General features: G+C 45.4%; 1 protein-coding gene across 2 annotated transcripts in view; it reads right to left on the bottom strand.

Annotated features, from left to right (window-relative positions):
• Nucleotides 1-20,448, bottom strand: part of LOC126428062 (UDP-glucosyltransferase 2-like) — a 75,619-nt gene extending 55,171 nt beyond the window's left edge. For both annotated transcript variants that reach the window (XR_007576763.1, XM_050089939.1), the window contains exon 1: nucleotides 20,364-20,448. Coding sequence is in view for 1 of the 2 variants with exons in the window: in XM_050089939.1 (XP_049945896.1) it covers nucleotides 20,364-20,381 (18 nt within the window). In the remaining variant the exon portion in view is untranslated. The remainder of the gene's footprint in view (nucleotides 1-20,363) is intronic.
• Nucleotides 20,449-21,348: the final 900 nt, after the last annotated feature.

Raw genomic sequence — 21,348 nt, 5'->3', positions numbered from 1 at the left:
GATTTCTCGTATCGTGACCCTTCCTATGTAGGTATGGTGCCAACAGAATGTTTTCGCAATCGGAGGAGAAAACTGGTGATTGAAATTTCATGAGACGATCCCGTCGCAACGAAAAACGCCTTTGTTTTAATGATTGCCACTCCAATTCACGTATCATGCCTGTGGCACGATCTCCCCTATTTCGCGATGGTACAAAACGAGCCGCCCTTCTTTGAACTTTTTTGAGACGAACAACACGTCGAGCCACGTTCGAAGCTCATTTTCATCCGGAAAAGAAGTTCCTTGAAGATTGTTCGAAAGAGAGGAAAAGCTGAAAATCTGATGGCGCAAGATAAGGTGGGTGCGGAATTACTTCCCAATCCAGCTGCTGTGTAGCGTTTCTTGTCAGTGTAGCAGAATGCGGGCGGGCGTTACCGTGTAGTAGCGTCACTTCACGCAGTCTCCCTGCTCGTTGTTCTTGGACTGCGACTGCAAGAGTGTCGGCTGTTGACAATAAATGTGATCAGTGATGCTCTCACTTCTGGAAAGGCATTCGTATGACACCACACTGACGCTGTTCCATCAGAAGCATAACGTTATCTTTTATGGACGCACGCAGGTCTTTGTACAGGGAGTTATTGCTTTGTTTGGGTTCAACCAGTCCTTTCTTTTCCTTATGTTAGCATGAAAACACCACTTCTCGTCACCAGCAACGATACAGGGTATGAATGGTGGCTGTTGCTCAAGAGCCAACTTATGACGAGCAGGCAGAGATGCATATGTGGCCACCAGCAGATTTTTGTGATTTTGGCTTAGAGTATGAAGTACCCATACATTCTATTTTCGAGCCTTCCCCCCCCCCCCCCCCATTCAAACGTCGCACAATGGTGCGATGATCGCAGTTAATCACATTTGCCTGTTCTCGACTACACTGACGGGAATCATTGTGGATTAATGCGAAGTTCTTCCTGAACGTAGAGACTCACTAATCTCAAAACGATCGACCTCGATACGAGGAGATTGTCTTTTTGCCGTGCTGTGTCCAGTAACGTTACCGCCATACACGCCGTAAATGTTTCTGGCTGCCCCCGCTGCTGTCACCCTTCTATTTATTCACATGGCTCCAAGCACTATGGGACTCAACATCAGAAGTCATCAGTCCCCTGGACTTAGAACTACTTAAACCTAACTAACCTAAGGATATCACACACAGACTTGCCCGAGGCAGGATTCGAACCTGCGACCGTAGCAGCAGCGTGGCTCCGGACTGAAGCGCCTAGAACCGCTCGGCCACAGCGGCTGGGCTTCTGTTGAACTCAAACAGAATAATATGTCGGAAGTGTTCATATTTCTCCACCTGGCACTCCATTTTATAGCGTCCGCAGCTCCACGCACTGCCTCCAAATGAGAGAACGACAATACGTAAACTCAGATGGCAACAATGAACTACAAATAACCCTGACAATTGATGAATAAACCCAGAGGAATATACAAAACAAAAACGCTACGAGCTTATCAACATGATATTTACCACGTCAACTCATTTATAAAAGTAATCATACATCCTGAGGTGCTGTATAGATGGGATTTAGATTCTATAAAGAATCTTATGTTTACTGGTAGGATCTAACAGAAAGTGAGATCGATATTGGACAAGTAATACAAGGACTATGGAGAAGTGATTGCAAAAACTATTACCTAAAAACAAAAAATATGAGCGAATAGGAAATTAAAATTTAGTTTCTTTTTCATGAAACTCTATACAAAATGGCGAACAAAGAGAAAAACTTCTGCTAGTTCAAAAACGGTTTTTCTTTAAAAAGTAAAACACTATAGCTCCGATCGAGAAATGATAAACGAGAAAGTGGTAGGGCTTGGAAAGTTCTGCCAATCGTATTTATAATTATCGGTTGCTGTCTTAGGTTTTGAAATACTTCGAAAAAACCTCTAAAAGTCCCATTGTCTATAACTCTTTAACATTCACGTTTCCGTACTTGCTATTTAGTTTAAGTATAGTCCGACTTGTTTGAAAAAAAATTTTCGAGATTCCCATTTTAGGGAAAAGAGCAGTCTCGAGATTATATACTCAGCGGATGGCCAGATAGTAACGATATTAGACTTAGTTTCTTCGTTAAGACTTGTGCTACCATGCTATTGAATACATGATTTTATTGGTTGTACGACTCACTAAATGATATAAAAAAACCTGCTCTTCTGTTGGGCGTGTTTTTTAACTATCTTAGTTTTTAATTTTTTAAAAATAAGTTGCTGACTTTTTCGACGCTCCGTTTGCCCTCACTCCGCCACCCGCTTGCACGTTGCAAGTTGTCACCCAGTCACCAGCGTACTGCTAAAAATCACTGAAACAAATCCAATTGTTTCTTCCTGAAAACATAAATATTGAATGTTAACTTCCAACAAGGGCATCGCTGTAAAATGTTGACTGCGTTCACTAGATTTTTTTAAGGAAATAAGTTTATCGGCTTTAGAAGGTCGTAGCAAAAATTTTAAAATGTGGAAAATTGTAAGCAACTTATTTCTTCAAAAATTGTTTTTATAAAGTAAAAGCTGAGGTAGGTAGTTAAAAAAAAACACTCCCTAACAATAGTGCAGCTATATGAAGTCCTTTTTTATCCTTACAATTAATGTAATCGTAAAAATTATTTAATAACATGGTAGAGAAAGAAATAACCCTGAAAATGTTACTGTAGGGCCATCCGCTGAGAACAGCTAGCCAGCTATCAACAGCGCCTTTTTTAATAAATCGATGTATCTCAAAAAATACTTTTTATTTCTCAAACTACTGCTGTTTTTTACATACTGTGGGCTGTACCTACAATAAATTAGAAGTATGGGAACGTAGATGTTCACGAGTTATAGTGCACCCGATTTTTAACGACTGCCGGCCGGGGTGGCCGAGCGGTTCTAGGCGCTACAGTCTGGAACCGCGCGACCGCTACGGTAGCAGGTTCGAATCCTGCGTCGGGCATGGATGTGTGTGATGTCCTTAGGTTAGTTAGATTTAAGTAGTTCTAAGGGACTGATGACCTCAGAAGTTAAGTCCCTTAGTGCTCAGAGCCATTGAACCATTTTTAACGATTTTTTTTTTATACACCTAGAAACGTAAGAAAGCAATCGATACTTCTAAATAAAAGGATTGGTTGATCTTCTGAGCCATATAGCTTTCTCATTTAACATTTTCCGAACGAAGCTATAGTTCTTTATTTAAGAACAACCGTTTTTTAATACTTGGCGAAATTTTTAGACCGCATGCGCCAGCTTGGATCGAGTTTCATGAAGAAGAAACTTTAATTTACTATAAGCTCAAATTTTTGCAAATTGAATAGTAGGCTGTCACAGAGCGCCTGGACTATGCCGAAGGAGGTAATTCGAACACGTATTCACTGTATAATTTAGTAATTCCGCGTTCTGTACGCTGTCTTCAGTTTTGACAGCAGACAGAGCAGGAAACTTGCGGCTGCAACAGCAACTCTGAGCAGAGAGGAAATGCGTCCATCCCGCCCGCCCATGCCACACAGGCTAGGCCAGCGGTCGTCAAACTTGTCTCCTCAAAAGCCAATGCTTACATTGTGGATCGCCACCTCGGCCGCATCCGTACTGATCTTATTATTAACTGGTATAAATTATATAACTGCGCAGGCTTCCGCGGCCAGAGTCAGTTGACATAAAAGTTTTCTGGGTCTGGTACCGCGTCGTAATGTAAGAACTACTGCTGCTGGAGAAAAACCAACGTTTCGGCCACGATTACAGCGGCATTCTTCTGGGTCTAATGGTGCTTTCTAGTTATGCAGTGTCCTTTATATTTTGTTGTTAGTGTACACGGCGCATGCCATTACGTCATAATTTTAAGAAGGTGGTTAGTTACATTGGTCACTTAAGGAAGAAGGAGAGGGAACTTTATTTTAGTAGGTTGTTGCAGTGGAGGGAGAAAGCGATCCCTGTTGTCCATTGGCTCTTGTGTTGTGTACCGTGATTGGTGGTCTCCGTCGAATGAGAAGTCGGCTGCTGTATGTCGGCCGCGCGGCGGCAGTTCCTCGCCGGTAGTGCTCGCACCTCGTGTTGACAGTGCGGTCTGTTGGGCTCTGATTGCTGGCAGCCAAGGAGGGGCAAGCCTCAGTCCATCCTCCCTTTTCACGTTATTAGGGTGTTTAAGTATTTGGATGGCCCCTCTGGTTCTGCGTTTCGTGATAATTGGCTGCTTGGCCAACACACAGGCTTCGCTGAATTTGATTTCTTTTCCGCAGTCAAGGTGATGTTCTGCCACTGCGGATTTGTTGTGTTGCCCTAGACGAATATAACGCTCGTGTTCCCGAATGCGCATTGCTATTGGCCTACCAGTCTCGCCGATGTATGCCTCTCCACATAGAAGAGAAATTGAGCAAGTCAGTGACGCGTTGGTCCTTCTCTGGCCCTCTTGTAAGCAGTTATTCGGTTTGGCATTGATTGATAGAGGTCTTAGATCTCCTCCTGAGGGATACCGTACCGTACCAGATTCTGTTCAGTTGGCGCGTCAGATCGTCAAACACCGGAGCTGGTTGGAGGGCCCTGCCCGTAAGGCTCCACACGTTTGCTATTGCGGAGAGACCCGGCCGAAGCGCTAGAGAAAGTCTCGCCTTGTGCGGCCGGGCATCATCTTGCTGAAATTTAACCTCAGGTTGGCTTCCCACATCAAACTGGGGCGAAGAATATCGTCGACGTACCGCTGTGGTGGCAAGCATGTGAACCAACGGAGTCCTGCTACCAAAAGGAGCGGCACCCAACACCGCCACTCGTGGTCCTCGGGCCGTTTGGCGGGCGACAGTCCGGATGAGACCCCACCGCCGTCTGGGGAGGGCGCCTCCAGCTACGTCTTGGCCCCGAAATCTCATTGACTGGAGTGGAACTGACTTCGTTGTTGAGTCCCGCTCCGAACTGAGCCCCGATGACCAGAGAAGATGTGTCTGGAGGCGCTCCAGACGGCGGTGGCGTACTAGCGTCACTAACACCACCACAATAATTAGATAAATGATTAAATGCCAGTTTTCTTCTACTCATTGCATTATATTAGAACAGCCTCAGTTGTATGTCATATTCCTTACTAGAAATATGCACCGCGTTCGAACATAACTCTCTCTGTAACAGGCTTTCAGGAATACCAATTACTTCTTTGTCAAAATATATACTATATAATTGATGGAAAATCTGATATAAAGATGTGAAACAAATACTAACAAAGAGATAGAGGGGCTGACCAGTACTTAGCTCAGTACAGCCGATAGATACACAAAACAAAACAGAAAATTTACGTATCCTAGCTTTCGGAAGTTTGTTCCTTCGTCAGGGAGGGGGGAGAGGGGAAAAAAGGGGAAGAAGGGAAAGTGGATTCAGTTAACACAGGTTATGAAGCAACAGCGGAAAGGCAAATGGGGAGGGTAGCAAAGGTGGAGGCATGGGTGTCAGAGGCAAGCCAAAGATATTCTACTGTAAGTACTGTGCCAGCTAAAGCCATTCACTCATCTTTTCATCCTACATAGTTGTGTTTATACTATATACCTCTTTACTTCTGTATGCATCCTCTTTGGTTTGAAGCTCTTTGGCTTGCCTCTGACACCCATGCCTCCACCTTTGCTACCCTCCCCATTTACCTTTCCCCTGTTGCTTCATAACCTGGGTTAACTGAATCCACTTTCCCTTCTTCCCCCTTTTTCCCATCTCTCCTCCCTGACGAAGGAACAAAGTTCCGAAAGTTATGATACGTAAATTTTCTGTTCTGTTTTGTGTATCTGAGCTGAGGTAAGCACTGGCCAGCCCCTCTATCTCTTTGTTAAAATACGTACTATTGCACCTGATCGGTACGAATTGCCCGTACTGGAGCATAGATAAGACATTGCCCCCCCCCCCCCCCTTACATCCGCTTAGCCCACTGTGGCTGCCCCATATTGTTCCTCTGTCCTTGAGGTGGGCAGCCGACTTTACTTCGTCCACGGCGCAGTTTTCCAAATTCAGTTAAAACTGAGCACATCTTGAAAGATCACTGTCCCTGTAAATCTCTTTGCTACTGAACAGGGGACACACACTCTCGAGAAGCTCCTAACTTCGACATCTTGGATCCGGTAGTCAGTTGCACATGGTATTTTTATTACCGCAGTTAGGCGGCCAGTGGGCGAGCTGCGCGCCGCAGGAGGCGCTGCTGCGTTACGCCTTGCGTAAGCCTGGCCTCCAGATCTGCCAGTCACTCATCTCCTCGCCTGTTCCAAAGTCCCTTACTTTGTTTTATGTCCGTATCTTTTTTTCCCTTTTCCCTTCACTCGCCAAAACGACCTCGAAGTGGGGTGTGTTGGGCGGTGGGCAGCTGGTTTCCGTGTGACAGCGGTCGTGTGGAGCCACTGGTCTCGCAGCACTGACGCACACTCGGGACACGTCAACTTTCATATACAGGGGCCGTTCAGTACACAAACACTATTTTCTTCAGTCGTTAGTATACAGGCTGATTCAGAAGTAGCTGGACAAACTTCCTGGTTGTAATTCATGCATCAAAATAAAACAGCCTCTGTGTGCTATACACGAACCACACTTAAGTGCAACGAATCCGAGACTGGTTTCGCTCGCTCGCCCGCCGGCCACGTCGGAGTGTCGGGGAATGAAGCTGCCGAGGATGCAGTCAGACTACCTAGGCCTTTTAGCTGTTCTTCACTTCAGATGATTTCCTTTTGCCGCGTGTAGGAACACTACGTGTTGCTGGTCTTCTCTAACGGGACAAACTGTAAGAATTAAACGCTTCCCGACGGCTCGGAACACTCCCTCCCTCCTCGCGACGAGATACTTTCAACTCGGCTGCGTACTCGGCACCGTCTTTTCAGCCGCCGTCATTTAAGTGGAGACCCCGCACAACTCTGTGCTCACTTCAACCCACCTTTGACAGAGCCATTTCCTGACCCGATGCCGATTTTATAACTGTTCACACTTTAAAGTGTATTTGCCATCCGAATGACCAGATATTTTAGCACGTACAGCTAGAGCTGTAGATCGCGTTAAAAGTAAAACCTCTCATCGTGGTAACATGGCGAAGGAAACATTATTTCCATCAGTTTGAACATCTGCCTCAGAGGGGACACGATCATCTTCAGCTATCCCTCTCCGCCAGTCGATTAGATTCCGAGTATTATCGACTACAAATTCATTCGGCAATTGACCATTTTAAGCTATGACGCGAGCGCTTATCACCTCGGTTGTTTGGCGCCGTAAAACAACAAAAAAACCAAAGTAAACCGCTAAATTGTTTCTTTATTTCAGAGCTATGCAGGAGAGTAGGGATCACAAGTGGAACGTAAACCACACAAAATTAATTCTTCTCAGAAAGCAACGACGCGAAAGGACCCGAAATTCAACTCTGCCACGCGCTGTACGTTCATTCCAGCACAGGTTCAGAACTGTGCCTGAGCAGACTTCTTACCGCTCTCGCAATGTTGCAGGCTCCGTCCATCTCATCCCGCATTCCCAATTCTAACGCCATACACGACCTCCTCGAGCCGGCCCTAAGGTAGGAGTCCACAGGTTGAGAACCGGACATCTGGGGGACCCAGCAACTGGCCACTTATCAGGACAGGCAACACCGAGGTACGTTCTCGCCTCCCGACTGAAATGTGCAGGGGCACCGTCGACAAGCCTGTACTGGTCCACGGTGTAATGCCTACCACAGACGACGTTACGCGTCGTAACTCGGAAATAAGTTTCAGACAAAACACAGTTAACATTTTACTCTTACTCTGATGCGTACATTACACCCACGAAGATCGTACAGTTACTTTTGAATCGGCCTGTCTGAGTAGTGCTTAAACGAAAAGTTACAAAAAGTCGTAACAAATAAATTGGTTGAAATCTGCATCTGGCTCTTGGGATAACGTACTGAGACATCTGGCGGTGAGAATGTAATGTCCGGTGTGATCGTACGCGTATTCAGGAGACAAGCAGGCAGCTGCGTGTTCCTTTCGTTTAAGGGTCAGCGCAAACTGAGACGCGTGTGAAGGGATGTGACATTACACCGCGACGCGCACGTCCTACAACATGCCGTGCACCTCCTGAGACGTGTAGACATTGGGTGCCCACGGCGGTTGCCAACAGAATCGAGGCGCGCCCTCTGTAATCTTTGTCAAACGATTTTACAGAAACTATTCCCTAATTAATTTATTTAAATTTACCAGACGTAGTTGAATTTTTACTTGCACATAGGATTCAAACTCGAGAAAATGGATTCCATGTAGAACGTTCACTACCGATCGCATGCGGGCGAAGACGAAAAATTTCTAACCTCCCTCATATCTCATAAACCTGTCGAGACATCGAAGCGAGATTTTGGCAAATGATAGTACACAAAGAGGAGAATATTTTGGCAAACGATTCACATACAGCTTTATCAACGGCGGTATAGCAGAACCTATAGTTTTTGTTTTTTCAATCCACTATTGTAATTTTTAAGTCATCAACAACTAGTGAAAGAAATTCCTAGTATGAAAATAAGCGTGAAATTTCGGCTCTTGTGTTATTGAGAAACTGTACAGGGAGATTTTCTGTAAGCTATTATTGATCTCAGGTCGCAATTTGCTTGTTTAATAAGACACACTGATTCACGATTCTGTCGCAATAGGTGATTTTGTTTCGGCAAAGACAGCAAAATTTAATGTGGCATTGTGGCGCACAATGCCGTCACGAAGCTCTGTTTACTAACTACAGTCAACTGTTCACTGACCAAAGTTTATACTGTCTTATTTGTTTACGCGGTGTACAAATCATAGTCGCCAATGATGCTGTGTCGAACGTTGGTGCAAGATTTGTTTATAGGATTTCGCATGGCTCGCGGCTACTGTATTCCAGTATCCGTAATGTGGCTTGACACACCATCGACCATATACAACACAGACTGCACATGGTCTATGTGACACACAAACGTTCAACGATTTTACTGCCGACAGCAACATCGTTGGTGGCTGTGATATATGTGTAACAGGATCGTACTATCTTTGATAGGTCAACACAGTTGACTTTAGATAATAAACATATCCCCGTGCGAGTTCTATGAGCCATCATGATATGTACAAGAAAGAGAATTATATGACTGACAATTGATGTTTCCTGCCTGCTTGTTTTTGACTGTGCCTAATCACATGTTAATTTCAAGGTATGTAATACTACAGGGCAGTATAGATGATTTACTTTACCCGTGTGTTGAAATATGTAGTTATGCGAAGTAATGATTTCTCTCTCCTTAGTTTACAGAATTTGATAAAGGGATAATGTAGTCCCGAAATATGTTATGTTACTTAATTATTGATATAATACACAATGTAGAAAGGCTCCATTCAGTGCGTTGTAATAATTTTGGGAACAGAGAAAGGTCAGATTCCACCCAAGTGCTTTGACCCAGAACGTCATATTTCGAGTAAAAACGATCGTTTACGTACTTACCAAGACAACCTCAGATAAAATTTAATAATAGGCCGATTACAGTTTTCAACATGGCGGCTGTAAGACCATTATGGTCGAAAACAAACGTAAGGTTTTCAATCCGCTAAGAAAATAAATTAACGGGACACCATCGGAAATGAGATGTTTTGGTCGGGGACAAACTAAAAAAGGTTAATAAGCCGAAGATGTATCAAAACAACCAAAAAAACTGGAAAATAAGACACCCGAATAGATCGAGAATAAATGAATCGAAAGTGTACAGAAAAATAAAAAACTGCGATCGAGTAATTTGCTTGACTTACATAGCTTAAACGAAAAAAGAAATATCACACGCACACGCGCACACAAACGAGATAATGTAAAAATGACACACACGATTTTCTATAGAATAAACCGAGCCAAAAATTACAAAAATCGGACATTTGCAATCGAATTCTTTTCTTGACCTGTATAGCTCAAACGAAGACAGGGATACCACACACACACTCCCAGAAAACGACTTAATAGAAAAGCAACACTCACAAAAATTCATCCAGACGAACCAAAAGAAAATATATAAAAAATAATTTGGAATCGCAGTAGAAACGAAAATTAAGAGGTCAAAAACCGAAAACAAAAAAACTAATAACCAAAAACTCACTCCCATTCAACCAAATCGTTACTACAAATTACATAAAAAAATAAATCTCCACCGCAAAAGTGAGACGCCAATAACAAAAATACGACTCCTTAAAGATCAGTCGAAACCATATACGCAGCTCCACAACGTCACTTTCGAAAAAAACACCCAAATTTTGTGAGAAAAAATAGAACTGTAATCGCCAATAGATTCTAGATCGAAAATTTAAGCTATGCTCCCAGGTTCTATCCAAGCAATACCCACATGTAGTACGTCACGGGATAAACAGCATAGTTTACAAATATGATAGATTACACAAACAACTAAGACAACCGCACATAACATTTAATAACAGGCCACTTAAATCTTTCGCAGCGTAAACTGATATCATATAGGACGACATGGGTCAAAGCAGATGGGTGGAATTGGACCGTGCCCTTAATCCTGATTTCGTGTATGTATATTTATTCTCTAGCACATAAATAGCGATGTTCTGAATTGTTTGAACGACATACTTTCTATTGCTTCAGTTACTACACAAACTTTATCAGCATTATTCGTAATGAATTTTGCTTTGACCATTTAATAAACTTCTTCATTGCTAGATACTTAATTCTGATACTAAACGCCTACTTTTCGTATCACTGGGGACCTTACTGGTTGAGCAAAGTATACAATAAAATACGCACATTTCTGCACTCGTTTGCTTGTTTTTCTTCATCAGACTTCCGTCTGGTCCACCGTCAATACCTCTCCTGCTCCAATCTCTTCATGTCACACTTGTCCGCCCCGGTAGCTGAGTGGTCAGCGTGACAGACTGTCATTCCTAAGGGCCCGGGTTCGATTCCCGGCTGGGTCGGAGATTTTCTCCGCTCAGGGACTGGGTGTTGTGTTGTCCTAATCATCATTATTTCATCCCCATCGACGCGCAGGTCGCCGAAGTGGCGTCAAATTGAAAGACCTGTACCAGGCGAACGGTCTACCCGACGGGAGGCCTTAGCCACACGACATTTCCATTTCCATGTCACACTTGCAACCTGCGTCCTTAGTTATATGCCGGATGTATTCCAATCTCTGTATTCCTCTATAGTTTTTACCCTCTACAGCGCCCTCTAGTGCTAAGGAAGTTATTCCCTGATCTGTTAACAGATGTCCTATCATCCTGTCCCTCCTTCTTGTCACAGTTTTCCATATATCCCTTTCCTCGCCGATTCTGCTGAGAACCACCTCATTTCTTATCAGTCCACCTAATTTTTAACATTCTTCTGTATCGCCACATCTCCAGTGCTTCTGTTCTGGTTTCCTCACTACCATACAATGCTGTGCTCCAAACGTACATCCTCGGAAATTTCTTCTTCAAAATAAGACCAATGTTTGATGCTAATAGACTTCTCTTGGCCAGGAATGTCCTACGGTCTGCTTTTCATGTTCTTGTTTCGTCCCTTATGTGCGATTTTGATTCCTTCTACTTCGTGGTCCTAATTTCGATGTTAAGTTTCTCGGTATTCTCATTTCTGCTATTCCTCGTTACTTTCGTCTGTCTAATCCATATTCTGTACTGCTTAGACTGTTCATACCGTTCAACGGGTCTGCAATTCTTCCTCACGTTTATTGAGGATAGCAATGTAGCCAACGAATCTCTTGGTATCCTTTCACCGACTCTCTAATCTTTCTTTTACTTCAGTCATTGCTGCTTCGATGTATAGACTGAACGGTGGCGGAAGACTGCATCTTTCACATTTCGTTCTTGGCCTTCGTCTTATTGTTCCCTCTTGCTTCTTTTATATTCTGTGTATTATTCTCCCCCCCCCCCCCCCCCTTTGCTTTTACTTTACTCCTATTTTTCTGGACCTTTCGAACATCTTGCAAGATTTTACGCTGTCGAACGCTTTTTCTAGGTTGACAAATCCTACGAGCGTGTCTTGATTTTTCTTAAGTCTCGCTTCCATTACCACGCGTAAGGTCAGAACTGCCTCTTTGGTGCCTTAACCTTTCCTAAAGCCAAACTGACCATCTAGCCTATTCCACATGTTCCTTTTCCATTCTTCTGTATATTATTCTTATCGACAGCTTGGATACACGACTGTTTTGTTTTTATATCTTTATTTTACACGCCTCATTTCGTAGGATGAAATAAAGGCGCATAACTTCACCGTCATTGAACGAGTCGGTAAATGAAATTATCAGAAAAGTTACGGGAATCCTATGCAGACGACAAACTGTTGAGTATATATTACCATTGTCGACAACATAACTGAGATATTGACTTATTTCCAGGAAATCCTCGACGAAATGGAAGGAATGAGCCTTAAGGAAATTCTTCAGCTCGGACTTGAAAGTGAGGGGCTACTGCTAATATTTTTGAAATCCTTGTGGATGCAGCAGAATATGCGGGCGTTACTGTACAAGAGTTGAGGAGGTGCGATGCAAAAGCAGCCTGTCAGCTGATTGTGCGAAGGTCAATTAAGCGAGGTGGATTTCCGCTCAGACGAATATGGGGCAATATCCACAGCAGCAGAAAAGCATTTAATGGGAGAACTTTTCGTTGCGAATAGTAAGGCAGGGAAGAGAGTGAGCTGCTGGGAAGAGCCCGGTAACAGCGATGTCCTCGTCATGATCGACTGCAAACCAAAGACAAGAAGAATAGTTAAAGTGTATGTGCCAACATCGTAAGCAGAAGATGGAGTAATAGAGCGAGGTCAGTATATGAGGATACTGGGCAAGTAATTCAGGAAATAACGGGAGATGAAAGTTCAGGGTACTGTGGATGGCCAGCACAGTTTCGCAATGAGTCGTCATTATAGACTTAAGGTAGAGGCAGGTTGTGTGGTTTACGTGTCGCGAGCAGATAAGGCGACACAGCCTCCGGTGCGTTCTTGTTTGTTCTGCGTTTAGTGTTGGCGTTCTAAACGCCACACAGGGTTACCAGGTGTCCGCCAGTCGTGTAGTGTTAGTGTGTGTGTGTGTGTGTGTTAGTGTGTGAGTGTGTGAGTGTGTGTGAGTGTGTTAGTGTGAGTGTGTGTGTGTGTGTGTGTGTGTGTTAGTGTGAGTGTTAGTGTGAGTGTGAGTGTGTGTGTGTGTGTGTGTGTGTGTGTGTGTGTGTGTGTGTGAGTGTGTGTGAGTGTGTGTGAGTGTGAGTGTGAGTGTGAGTGTGAGTGTGAGTGTGAGTGTGAGTGTGAGTGTGAGTGTGAGTGTGAGTGTGTGTGTGAGTGTGTGTGTGTGTGTGTGTGTGTGTGTGTGTGTGAGTGTGTGTGTGTGTGTGTGTGTGTGTGAGAGAGTGTGTGTGAGTGTGATACTGCTTCATGTTGAATTGAAACTGCTGGACTAATTTGGATGAAATTTGGAATGGCCATAGCTTATGCCCTGAATTAACACATAATAACCGTGAATAAACAGATAGTACATACCTATCTATCAAAGGGGTGGGGTGAAAAATTAAGTATAGTCCACGACGCGCAAATACTAGTACTTCATTCGTCCAGTATTTGAGAACGAGAGCACTTAGTGAGTTTCAACAGACTTCACACTTAATTTCAATCCTTTACGAGACCTTGTCTCGCTGACAACTCTCACAAAATAATGATAGGAAAAAAGTTTGCCGGGCGAAGTGGCCGAGCGGTTCTATCCGCTACAGTCTGGAACCGCGCGACCGCTACGGCCGCAGGTTCGAATCCTGCCTCGGGCATGGATGTGTGTGATGTCCATAGGTTAGTTAGGTTTAAGTAGTTCTAAATACTAGCGGACTGATGACCAGAGCAGTAAAGTCCCACAGTTCTCAGAGCCATTTGAACCATTTCAACCAAAAAGTTTATCACTTAGTAATTTTTCGCATGAAGCATGACGTTTTAACTTACTACTTTCTTACTAATTACTGTATTCGTGACACATTTTGCAGGCAGTGTTCACATACATCACTGTACCACACATAGTTCAGGAGATATGACGTCAGAAACATCGGGCTGCGTGGAAGTTAAACTGCAGGGCGAAATTCGCTGGAGATATACATTACATTCTAGATTACATATAAATGGGTAATCGATTATGTAATTACTAAAATGATTCAAATGGCTCTGAGCACTATGGGACTTAACATCGGAGGTCATCAGTCCCCTAGAACTTAGAACTACTTAAACCTAACTAACCTAAGGACATCACACACATCCATGCCCAAGGCAGGATTCGAACCTGCGACCGTAGCGGTCGCGCGGTTCCAGACTGTAGCGCCTAGAACCGCTCGGCCACTCCGGCCGGCATGTAATTACATGTGAATGTGATAATTGTGCAGTATTCTGTCACTCAGTCATTGTACATGTGGATACCGCTGGTGCTCTTCTAACCACACACGCACACTCCAGCCGAGCGGTCTAAGGCGCTGCAGTCATGGACTGTGTGGCTGGTCCCGGCCGAGGTTAGAGTCCTCCCTCGGGGATGGGTGTGTGTGTGTGTGTGTGTGTGTGTGTGTGTGTGTGTGTGTGTGTGTGTGTGTGTGTGTGTGTTGAACAGTTTCTGAACGCACACTCAGAGCTGTGCGACACGTTGCGTTGTCCTGCTGGTAGATGTCATCGTGCCGAGGAAAAACAAACTGCGTGTAGGGCTGGACGTGGTCCATAAGGATAGATGCATGCTTGCCGGTTCACTGTGCCTTCGAGAATGACAAGATCATCCAGCGAACGGCACGAAAACATTCCCCAGGCCGTAACGCTCCCTCGTCCGGCCAGGACGTTTACGACCTGTCGGCAGGGAGTTGGCTTTCAGACGTTCCAAGCCGACGGAGCATAAAGCGCCATTCATGTGCAAACGCCTCGTGTCGGTACCCAGTGCACGCCCAGCCGCAGCACCGCGGCGCTAACTCCAGCTCTCGTCGCCGATGAACGGCAGTCGGCACGGGTGCCTGCCGCGGCGGCACACAGCCAGCAGCGTTCGCCGAACTGTCCTCGAGGAGACGCTGCCGCCAGCCCCTCGGTTCACCTGGGCGGTCAGTTGTTAAACAGCTGTACGTCTGTTGGCCCGCGCACATCTCCACAGCCGTCGTGCAGCCCTGCCTGTCACCTGTGGACCGCGGTGCTCCACAGTCGCCTCGTGCGCCGGTTTTGGGTAGCGCCATTTTGCCATGCGCTGTATACTTGAACCACGACGGCACGTGGATAGGCTACGTAGTTAGCCGCTTCGGAAATGCTTCCACTTTCCGCACGAAAGCAAGTGATCGTGCCCTTTTGGGCGCGAGACAAACTGCTCCGTCTGCGCATTACGACAACGACTGCATTTTTTTTCCCGTGTCCTCCCCCCCCCCTCCCACCCCTCCCTCCACTGCTAATGCTGCCACATGACGTCTGCGAGTGGTTGTTCCAAGTTGATGTCAAACATGGGGGGAGGAGGGCCGCATACATTGTGACTGGGCCGTTTTTTAATAAATTAATTCCAGCCCACACGAACGTATGGGTGCTTTTTTCGCAAAATTATCGAAAAAAGATTTCATGACCTAATTGTAGTCTGAAAACCAAATTAAAACGAAAAAAAACCAGGGCTGAAATACCATCAGCAACTTGTCTAATAGAGATCTGGCAATCGTTCGAAATCACTTGTTTCCCTTCTTCCACGGTTTCGTCGTCAAATGGTGTGCTGGGACGACGAGGGCTCCCTCCATCTTCAGCGACTTTCCGGCCTCCTCCAAAACGCGTATACCTCTCGTAAACCCTCGTTTAATCATACGAGTGTCACCAAAAGCAATATTTACCGTTTCTAATACTTTGCTGCGCTTCATTCCTGTCTGATACCAATATGTAATGCTAATAATCTCGCCCACATTTACACAAAATTATCACCGATACTACCAACACACATCTAACCATTCTGGCAGCTCGAAACAGACTAAACATCCGATAACGCTAACTCTGTACACACACACTTTCCAGACATACTTACCTACGCAAGAACTAAAAATCACGCGAATCAATCTAATACAACATGCGAAATAATAAAATTCGGTTTACTTTTTGAACACACACTTGCATTTCAATGTCTAAATTTCAGTGCTAACTTTTGGCCAATAAAATAGCGTGGAAGCTAAGAGTCTCAAAAATGGCAGTGGATTAAAGAACTTGCAGAATTTCATATATTTTATGGTCATTAATGTAATTGTTTTTCATTATTATTACATTAAAAATGTTTATATACGGGTATATTAGATTGGTGCAAAACTTCGTGTCGTTTTCCTTTTGCGTGTTGGTATGCCGATTGTTATGCGTTTTCTTATCCACTCTCATTTTTATTTGTAGTTCACTCTTGCTACTTGAGTTTAAATATTGTCATGTCATTTGTAGCTACTGAGTGGAGCTGTCAACGCTACAAAATGAACTGCCAAGTGGAGAAATGGGAACATTTCCTACATATTCGCCTGTTTTGAGTTCAGTAGAGGGGTGACAGCAGCGGAAACAGCGAGAAACATTTGCACGGTATGAGGGAATAACGGAAGTGTAGAGACAAAGCCAAGAAAATAGGTTTCTCGTTTTGAGGAGGATGGTTTGGACGTAATTGACTTTCATCGTTCAGGAGGCCTACGGCGTTCGAAGATCATCTTTTAAACGTTTTAATCGACTATGTCTCAAGTCAATGAACTCGAGAACTGGCAAATATGATGAACTGCGCGCTCTTTCCACCATTTGCATGCAGTGGGGAAAGTTCAAAAACAGGGTTTTATGGATACCGCATGCTCTGTCACGAAAATCAGCGTATGGCCGTATGTGCATATCTGCTTACTCATCAATTGGCTCGTGAACAATACCGACCATTACCATCCCGTAGCGTTAGTGGTGACGAGAAATGGTGTATTTATGCTAACACAAGAAAGAGAAAGGAAAGAATTGGTTGAGCCCAAACAAAGCAGCAACGAAGATCTGCGCACATGCACAAAAGATCGTTATACATCGGGTGGAAAAGTGACGGTATGGTGTACTACGAACTGCTTCCGCGAGTTGTGATCATCACTGCTGAGGTTTATTGTCAACAACTGAGACGTTCTGCAGGCGCAGTCCGAGAACAGCGACCAGGAAGACTGCGTGAGGTGAGGTGATGCAACTCCACGGTAACGCCCGCTCGCATTCTGCTAGACTGACGAAAAACGCTACACAGGTTTACACCTTTTCCGCTCTGTGTCGAACAACCTTCAAGGAACTTTATTTCCAAACGAAAATGCGCTCCGAACGTCGGTCGACGAGTTCTTCGCCTCAAAACCACGTGATTTCTACACTCGCGGAATCGAACATTTACCCCAGCTATAGCAGACCGCTATGAATAGTGAACTATATATCACTGATGACTGAAGCCTCTATTATGTGTGTCTGTTGTGTTTACTGAACTTGGAAGAACGCTTCGAAGTTATGCACCAACCCAGTATTTGATCGTTATCAAAATTGTGCGCTCTGTAGCACATTCAAAATGAGGATGTTGGAGGCTATTTTTGTGAGGAAGGGCGGGTGAGGGGTTTTGGATGGGGAGCTAGGAGTGGGGGGGAGGTGAAGACAGCTACAAAAACACAATACAGTTTTCCGTGACAACCTCCAGAAACGAGAGCGCAGTCCGCCTCTGGTCATCACAGCAGCAGTGATGCATTCTCTGAGCTGTTCCAGTCTTCATGGCAGTGGAAGTACGTAAAAGCGGTCCTTAATATACCCCCAGAGGAAAAAGTCCCCAGGTCAGGTGACAGGTGGGTGGAGGGAGGGGGGGGGAGGGGAGGGGGGAGGACAGGGAGAACCTCTGGAGGCACGTCACGTGCCCCACTGCGCCCTGTCCCCTGTCCAGCGATGCTGGAGTTCAATGAGGGCGTGTGCCGTCTTGTCGGAAGATGAAATTCTCGGAATCAACAGACAGTTGTGGAAAAAAACTAAGACTTCAAAATTTCAAAATAGGACGTAACAGTCGCAGTGATAAGAAAAACGGCCCTTACAGCTTCGACTGTGAAATTGCACAGAAAACATTAACTTTCGGCGAATTTTCTTCACTCGTAACAATTCGTCAGGAATTTCAATTTGTGCGCCACAATTTCGTGAGGATTTTCAGTTCATGCGCTAGAATATACTGCCATGTGGAGAAGTCATGAGTAGAATGAGATTTTCACTCTGCAGCGGAGTGTGCGCTGATACGAAACTTCCTGGCAGATTAAAGCTGTGTGCCGGATCGAGACTCGAACTCGGGACCTTTGTCTTTCGCGGGCTCTACCATCTGAGATACCCAAGCACGACTCACGCCCCGTTAGGAGACGAGGTACTGGCAGAAGTAAAGCTGTGAGGACGGGGCGTGATTCGTGCGTGGGTAGCTCAGATGGTACAGCACTTGGCCGCGAAACGCAAAGGTCCCGAGTTCGAGTCTCGGTCCGGCACACAGTTTTAATCTGCCAGGAAGTTTAAAGTCATGAGTACTTTCAGTGCCCCAAACTCTGACATAGTGGCCATCAACCTTTCCAGATAAATTGGTTGCTTTGTCGCTGACCATCAGATTGTAGGCGAAATGTTCATCCTCGAGTGCCTTTTGCATTTCGCTGCGAAATTGTAGGCTCCGGCCATAATCTTCCGCTTTTATTTCTTCCACGAGCTACAGACGTTACGGTTGGAAATGTAACTACCTTCGCAAAATCTACCGTACGGTTTGCTGCGGTGTTCAAAGTTCGTGGCATACACTGGCTGTTGATTACTTTGGACTGCGTACGAACTTTTCTCTCGCACTCTCCCCGACTGAATCTGGCACACTTTGTCGACCGGTATTTTCAGTTTACAGACGCACCCAGTGTTCCTAAATTGTCGACACGAACGCACGATGCTCTGTTTACTTTGCGGTTCTTTTCCGTAATTTCTTCTGAATGTACGCTGCACTGTTGTAACAGATACACATGTAGCACGTAAAATAAAAAAATAAAAATATTACTTGTTACAATTTTTTCACGGTCGCAGGTTCGAATCCTGCCTCGGGCATGGACGTGTGTAATGTCCTTAGCTTAGTTAGGTTTAAGTAGTTCTAAGTTCTAGGGGACTGATGACTTCAGATGTTAAGTCCCATAGTGCTCAGAGCCATTTGAACCATTTTTTCAAGGCCAGCTAGTAGATTCGATGCAATCTCGGCGAGTTCCCAGTTCTGTTTAAGACGTATCAGTTATAGTGTCCCTGTATCACAGATGCAGGCAATGGTTTGAAAATGAAAGTACTCGTTCGAAACTAATTAGCGCTAAGGATAATGTGCAACTGTGACAGACAACTAAATAAACAATAAAATTACTATTAAATAAATACCATTAGCTGCTGAAGGGCGTTGATATACATCAACGGGGACATTTGAAAATGTGTGCCCCGACCGGGACTGGAACCCGGGATCTCCTGCTTACATGGCAGACGCTCTAGCCATCTGACAAGTGAGCCACCGAGGGCACAGAGGATAGTGCGACTGAAGGGATTTATCTCCGGCACCCTCCCCGTGAGACCCTCATTATCAACTTATAGTCCACACACTACATTCGTAGTGCCCCTTCCATTATACCCATTACTCGCAGCAGACAATCCACGGAGTCCCGCAAGTGTTCAGGCAAATCGTGTGAATCCGCGCTGAAGGTCATCAGCCGGTTAGCGTTAAACGACATGAAGATGGCATCTGTTCTTTCGGATATGTCCGAAAGAACAGATGCCATATTCACATCTTCAAATAAATGATACACGAAATGTGCTCGTAGTTGTCAGTACGAACAATCGTCAGCTGTAGAATGGAATGACAATAAAAAACAATCGTGCCCGACCGGGACTCGAACCCGGCTTTCCCGCTTTGGGCGAGGGGTCGCCTTAACTGTTCTGGCTCTCCCTGCACGACTCGCGGGCAGACCCAAACTTCCACACGTCGTGGGTTCTGTGTCACGACCGGTATTCGTTCACACATTACGTGATTCCCGTACAGGGGAGGAAAGTTCGCTGCCTGATGAATACGATATCGCAGTTCCTGTCTTGCAGGCTGCGTGCGTGCATCTCCTAAGTAACGTCACATCGTTCTTCTTAACAACACCGGCACTGTAATATCGTAAATAAGTAATAGAGTTGCTGGTTTCCTAGGCCAGCGCAGTGTTGTCCAAGTATTGGGTTTGCCATAGCCAGCAGGTGCGGTCGCCCTGCGAATGAATGTGACACTGCCTGAATGGGACGTTTGCTAGTTTGCTGTGGGCAAGTGAATGAAAAGTATCGCGTGTTAAAACGTAGCTGCCGACTTCCAGAACTGCCCGCCGTGTTTGGGAGTGGGTGGTAAACACCACAGCAACGCACCCTCGGCCACTCACCTCGAAGCGGGCCTTCATGGCGGACTGCGCACAGCGAGTGTCCCCGACCTGCCACACCTTCCACGACTGAGCGACCGCCGAAGCTCTCTCGTAGGTTTTGGCGCTAATCTATCTTTGCACTTGACGTCATAGGCGGAAGGCGCGCAGTGGGGGGACCCTGGCCTTGGAACCGGCCGCTGCTCATCCACGGTCAGGATTGCACCTCGGGGCCCTCAGCGTTGCGTCACCCAGACCGCACACTGCCGACTCACGGGCAACGAGTAGACCGAGAGGAACGGCGCTAGGTGATTAATCACTGAAGCGGGCGTGGGACTGCGGCTGGTCAAAAACTTGTAGCAGTAAGAAATACCAACAACCGTACTTCCGTTTATAAAATACTTTAATTACGCGACCAGTTTCGACACTGGATTATTGTCTTCTTCAGGCCCGTATGCAAACTGAGTGGTGATATGCAACCGTCGGTGCTTCAGGACAGGCACCATGTATCTTCAGTGGTGTTGTGGATTTCTGTTCACACTACGTGTGCTTTCCACTCATCTGGCAATGTTTTTTAGCAAAATTATGCGATAGATTACAGAGTACCGTCAACGTTGCGATGTTAATGCCCTTTATTACTTGATGACTGGTTTCGAGCTTAAGCTCATTATCAAATAATCCTGTAAGCTATGCAACAACATACATTGCGACAGACACGTGGCTCTTCATTCACAGTTTTAAACTATCTTCCTTTCGAAATTCAGTACTGTTGTATCCCATTGGGAGAAGAAAGTGTGGGCTTTGGCTCAAAGGTGGCGGCAGCCTTCCTCCGTGCCGCTCTGCGACGCCACCCTCACAGGCTGGACTCGCTTCAGACAGCGACGCGCCGACACGTGCGGAAAAACGGACACAGCCCGGAAGTCCATGTGTAAGTAGGCTGTCTAGGTTTTTGTGTTGGTGACGCCACGTAGCGCTCTGTACGAAAATCCCTGGCTGTGCTGTGTGCAGT

Source organism: Schistocerca serialis, chromosome 12 (genome assembly GCF_023864345.2).
Source record: "Schistocerca serialis cubense isolate TAMUIC-IGC-003099 chromosome 12, iqSchSeri2.2, whole genome shotgun sequence".
Classification (NCBI taxonomy): Eukaryota; Metazoa; Arthropoda; class Insecta; order Orthoptera; family Acrididae; genus Schistocerca; species Schistocerca serialis.
This window is presented reverse-complemented; position numbering and strand designations above follow the sequence as displayed.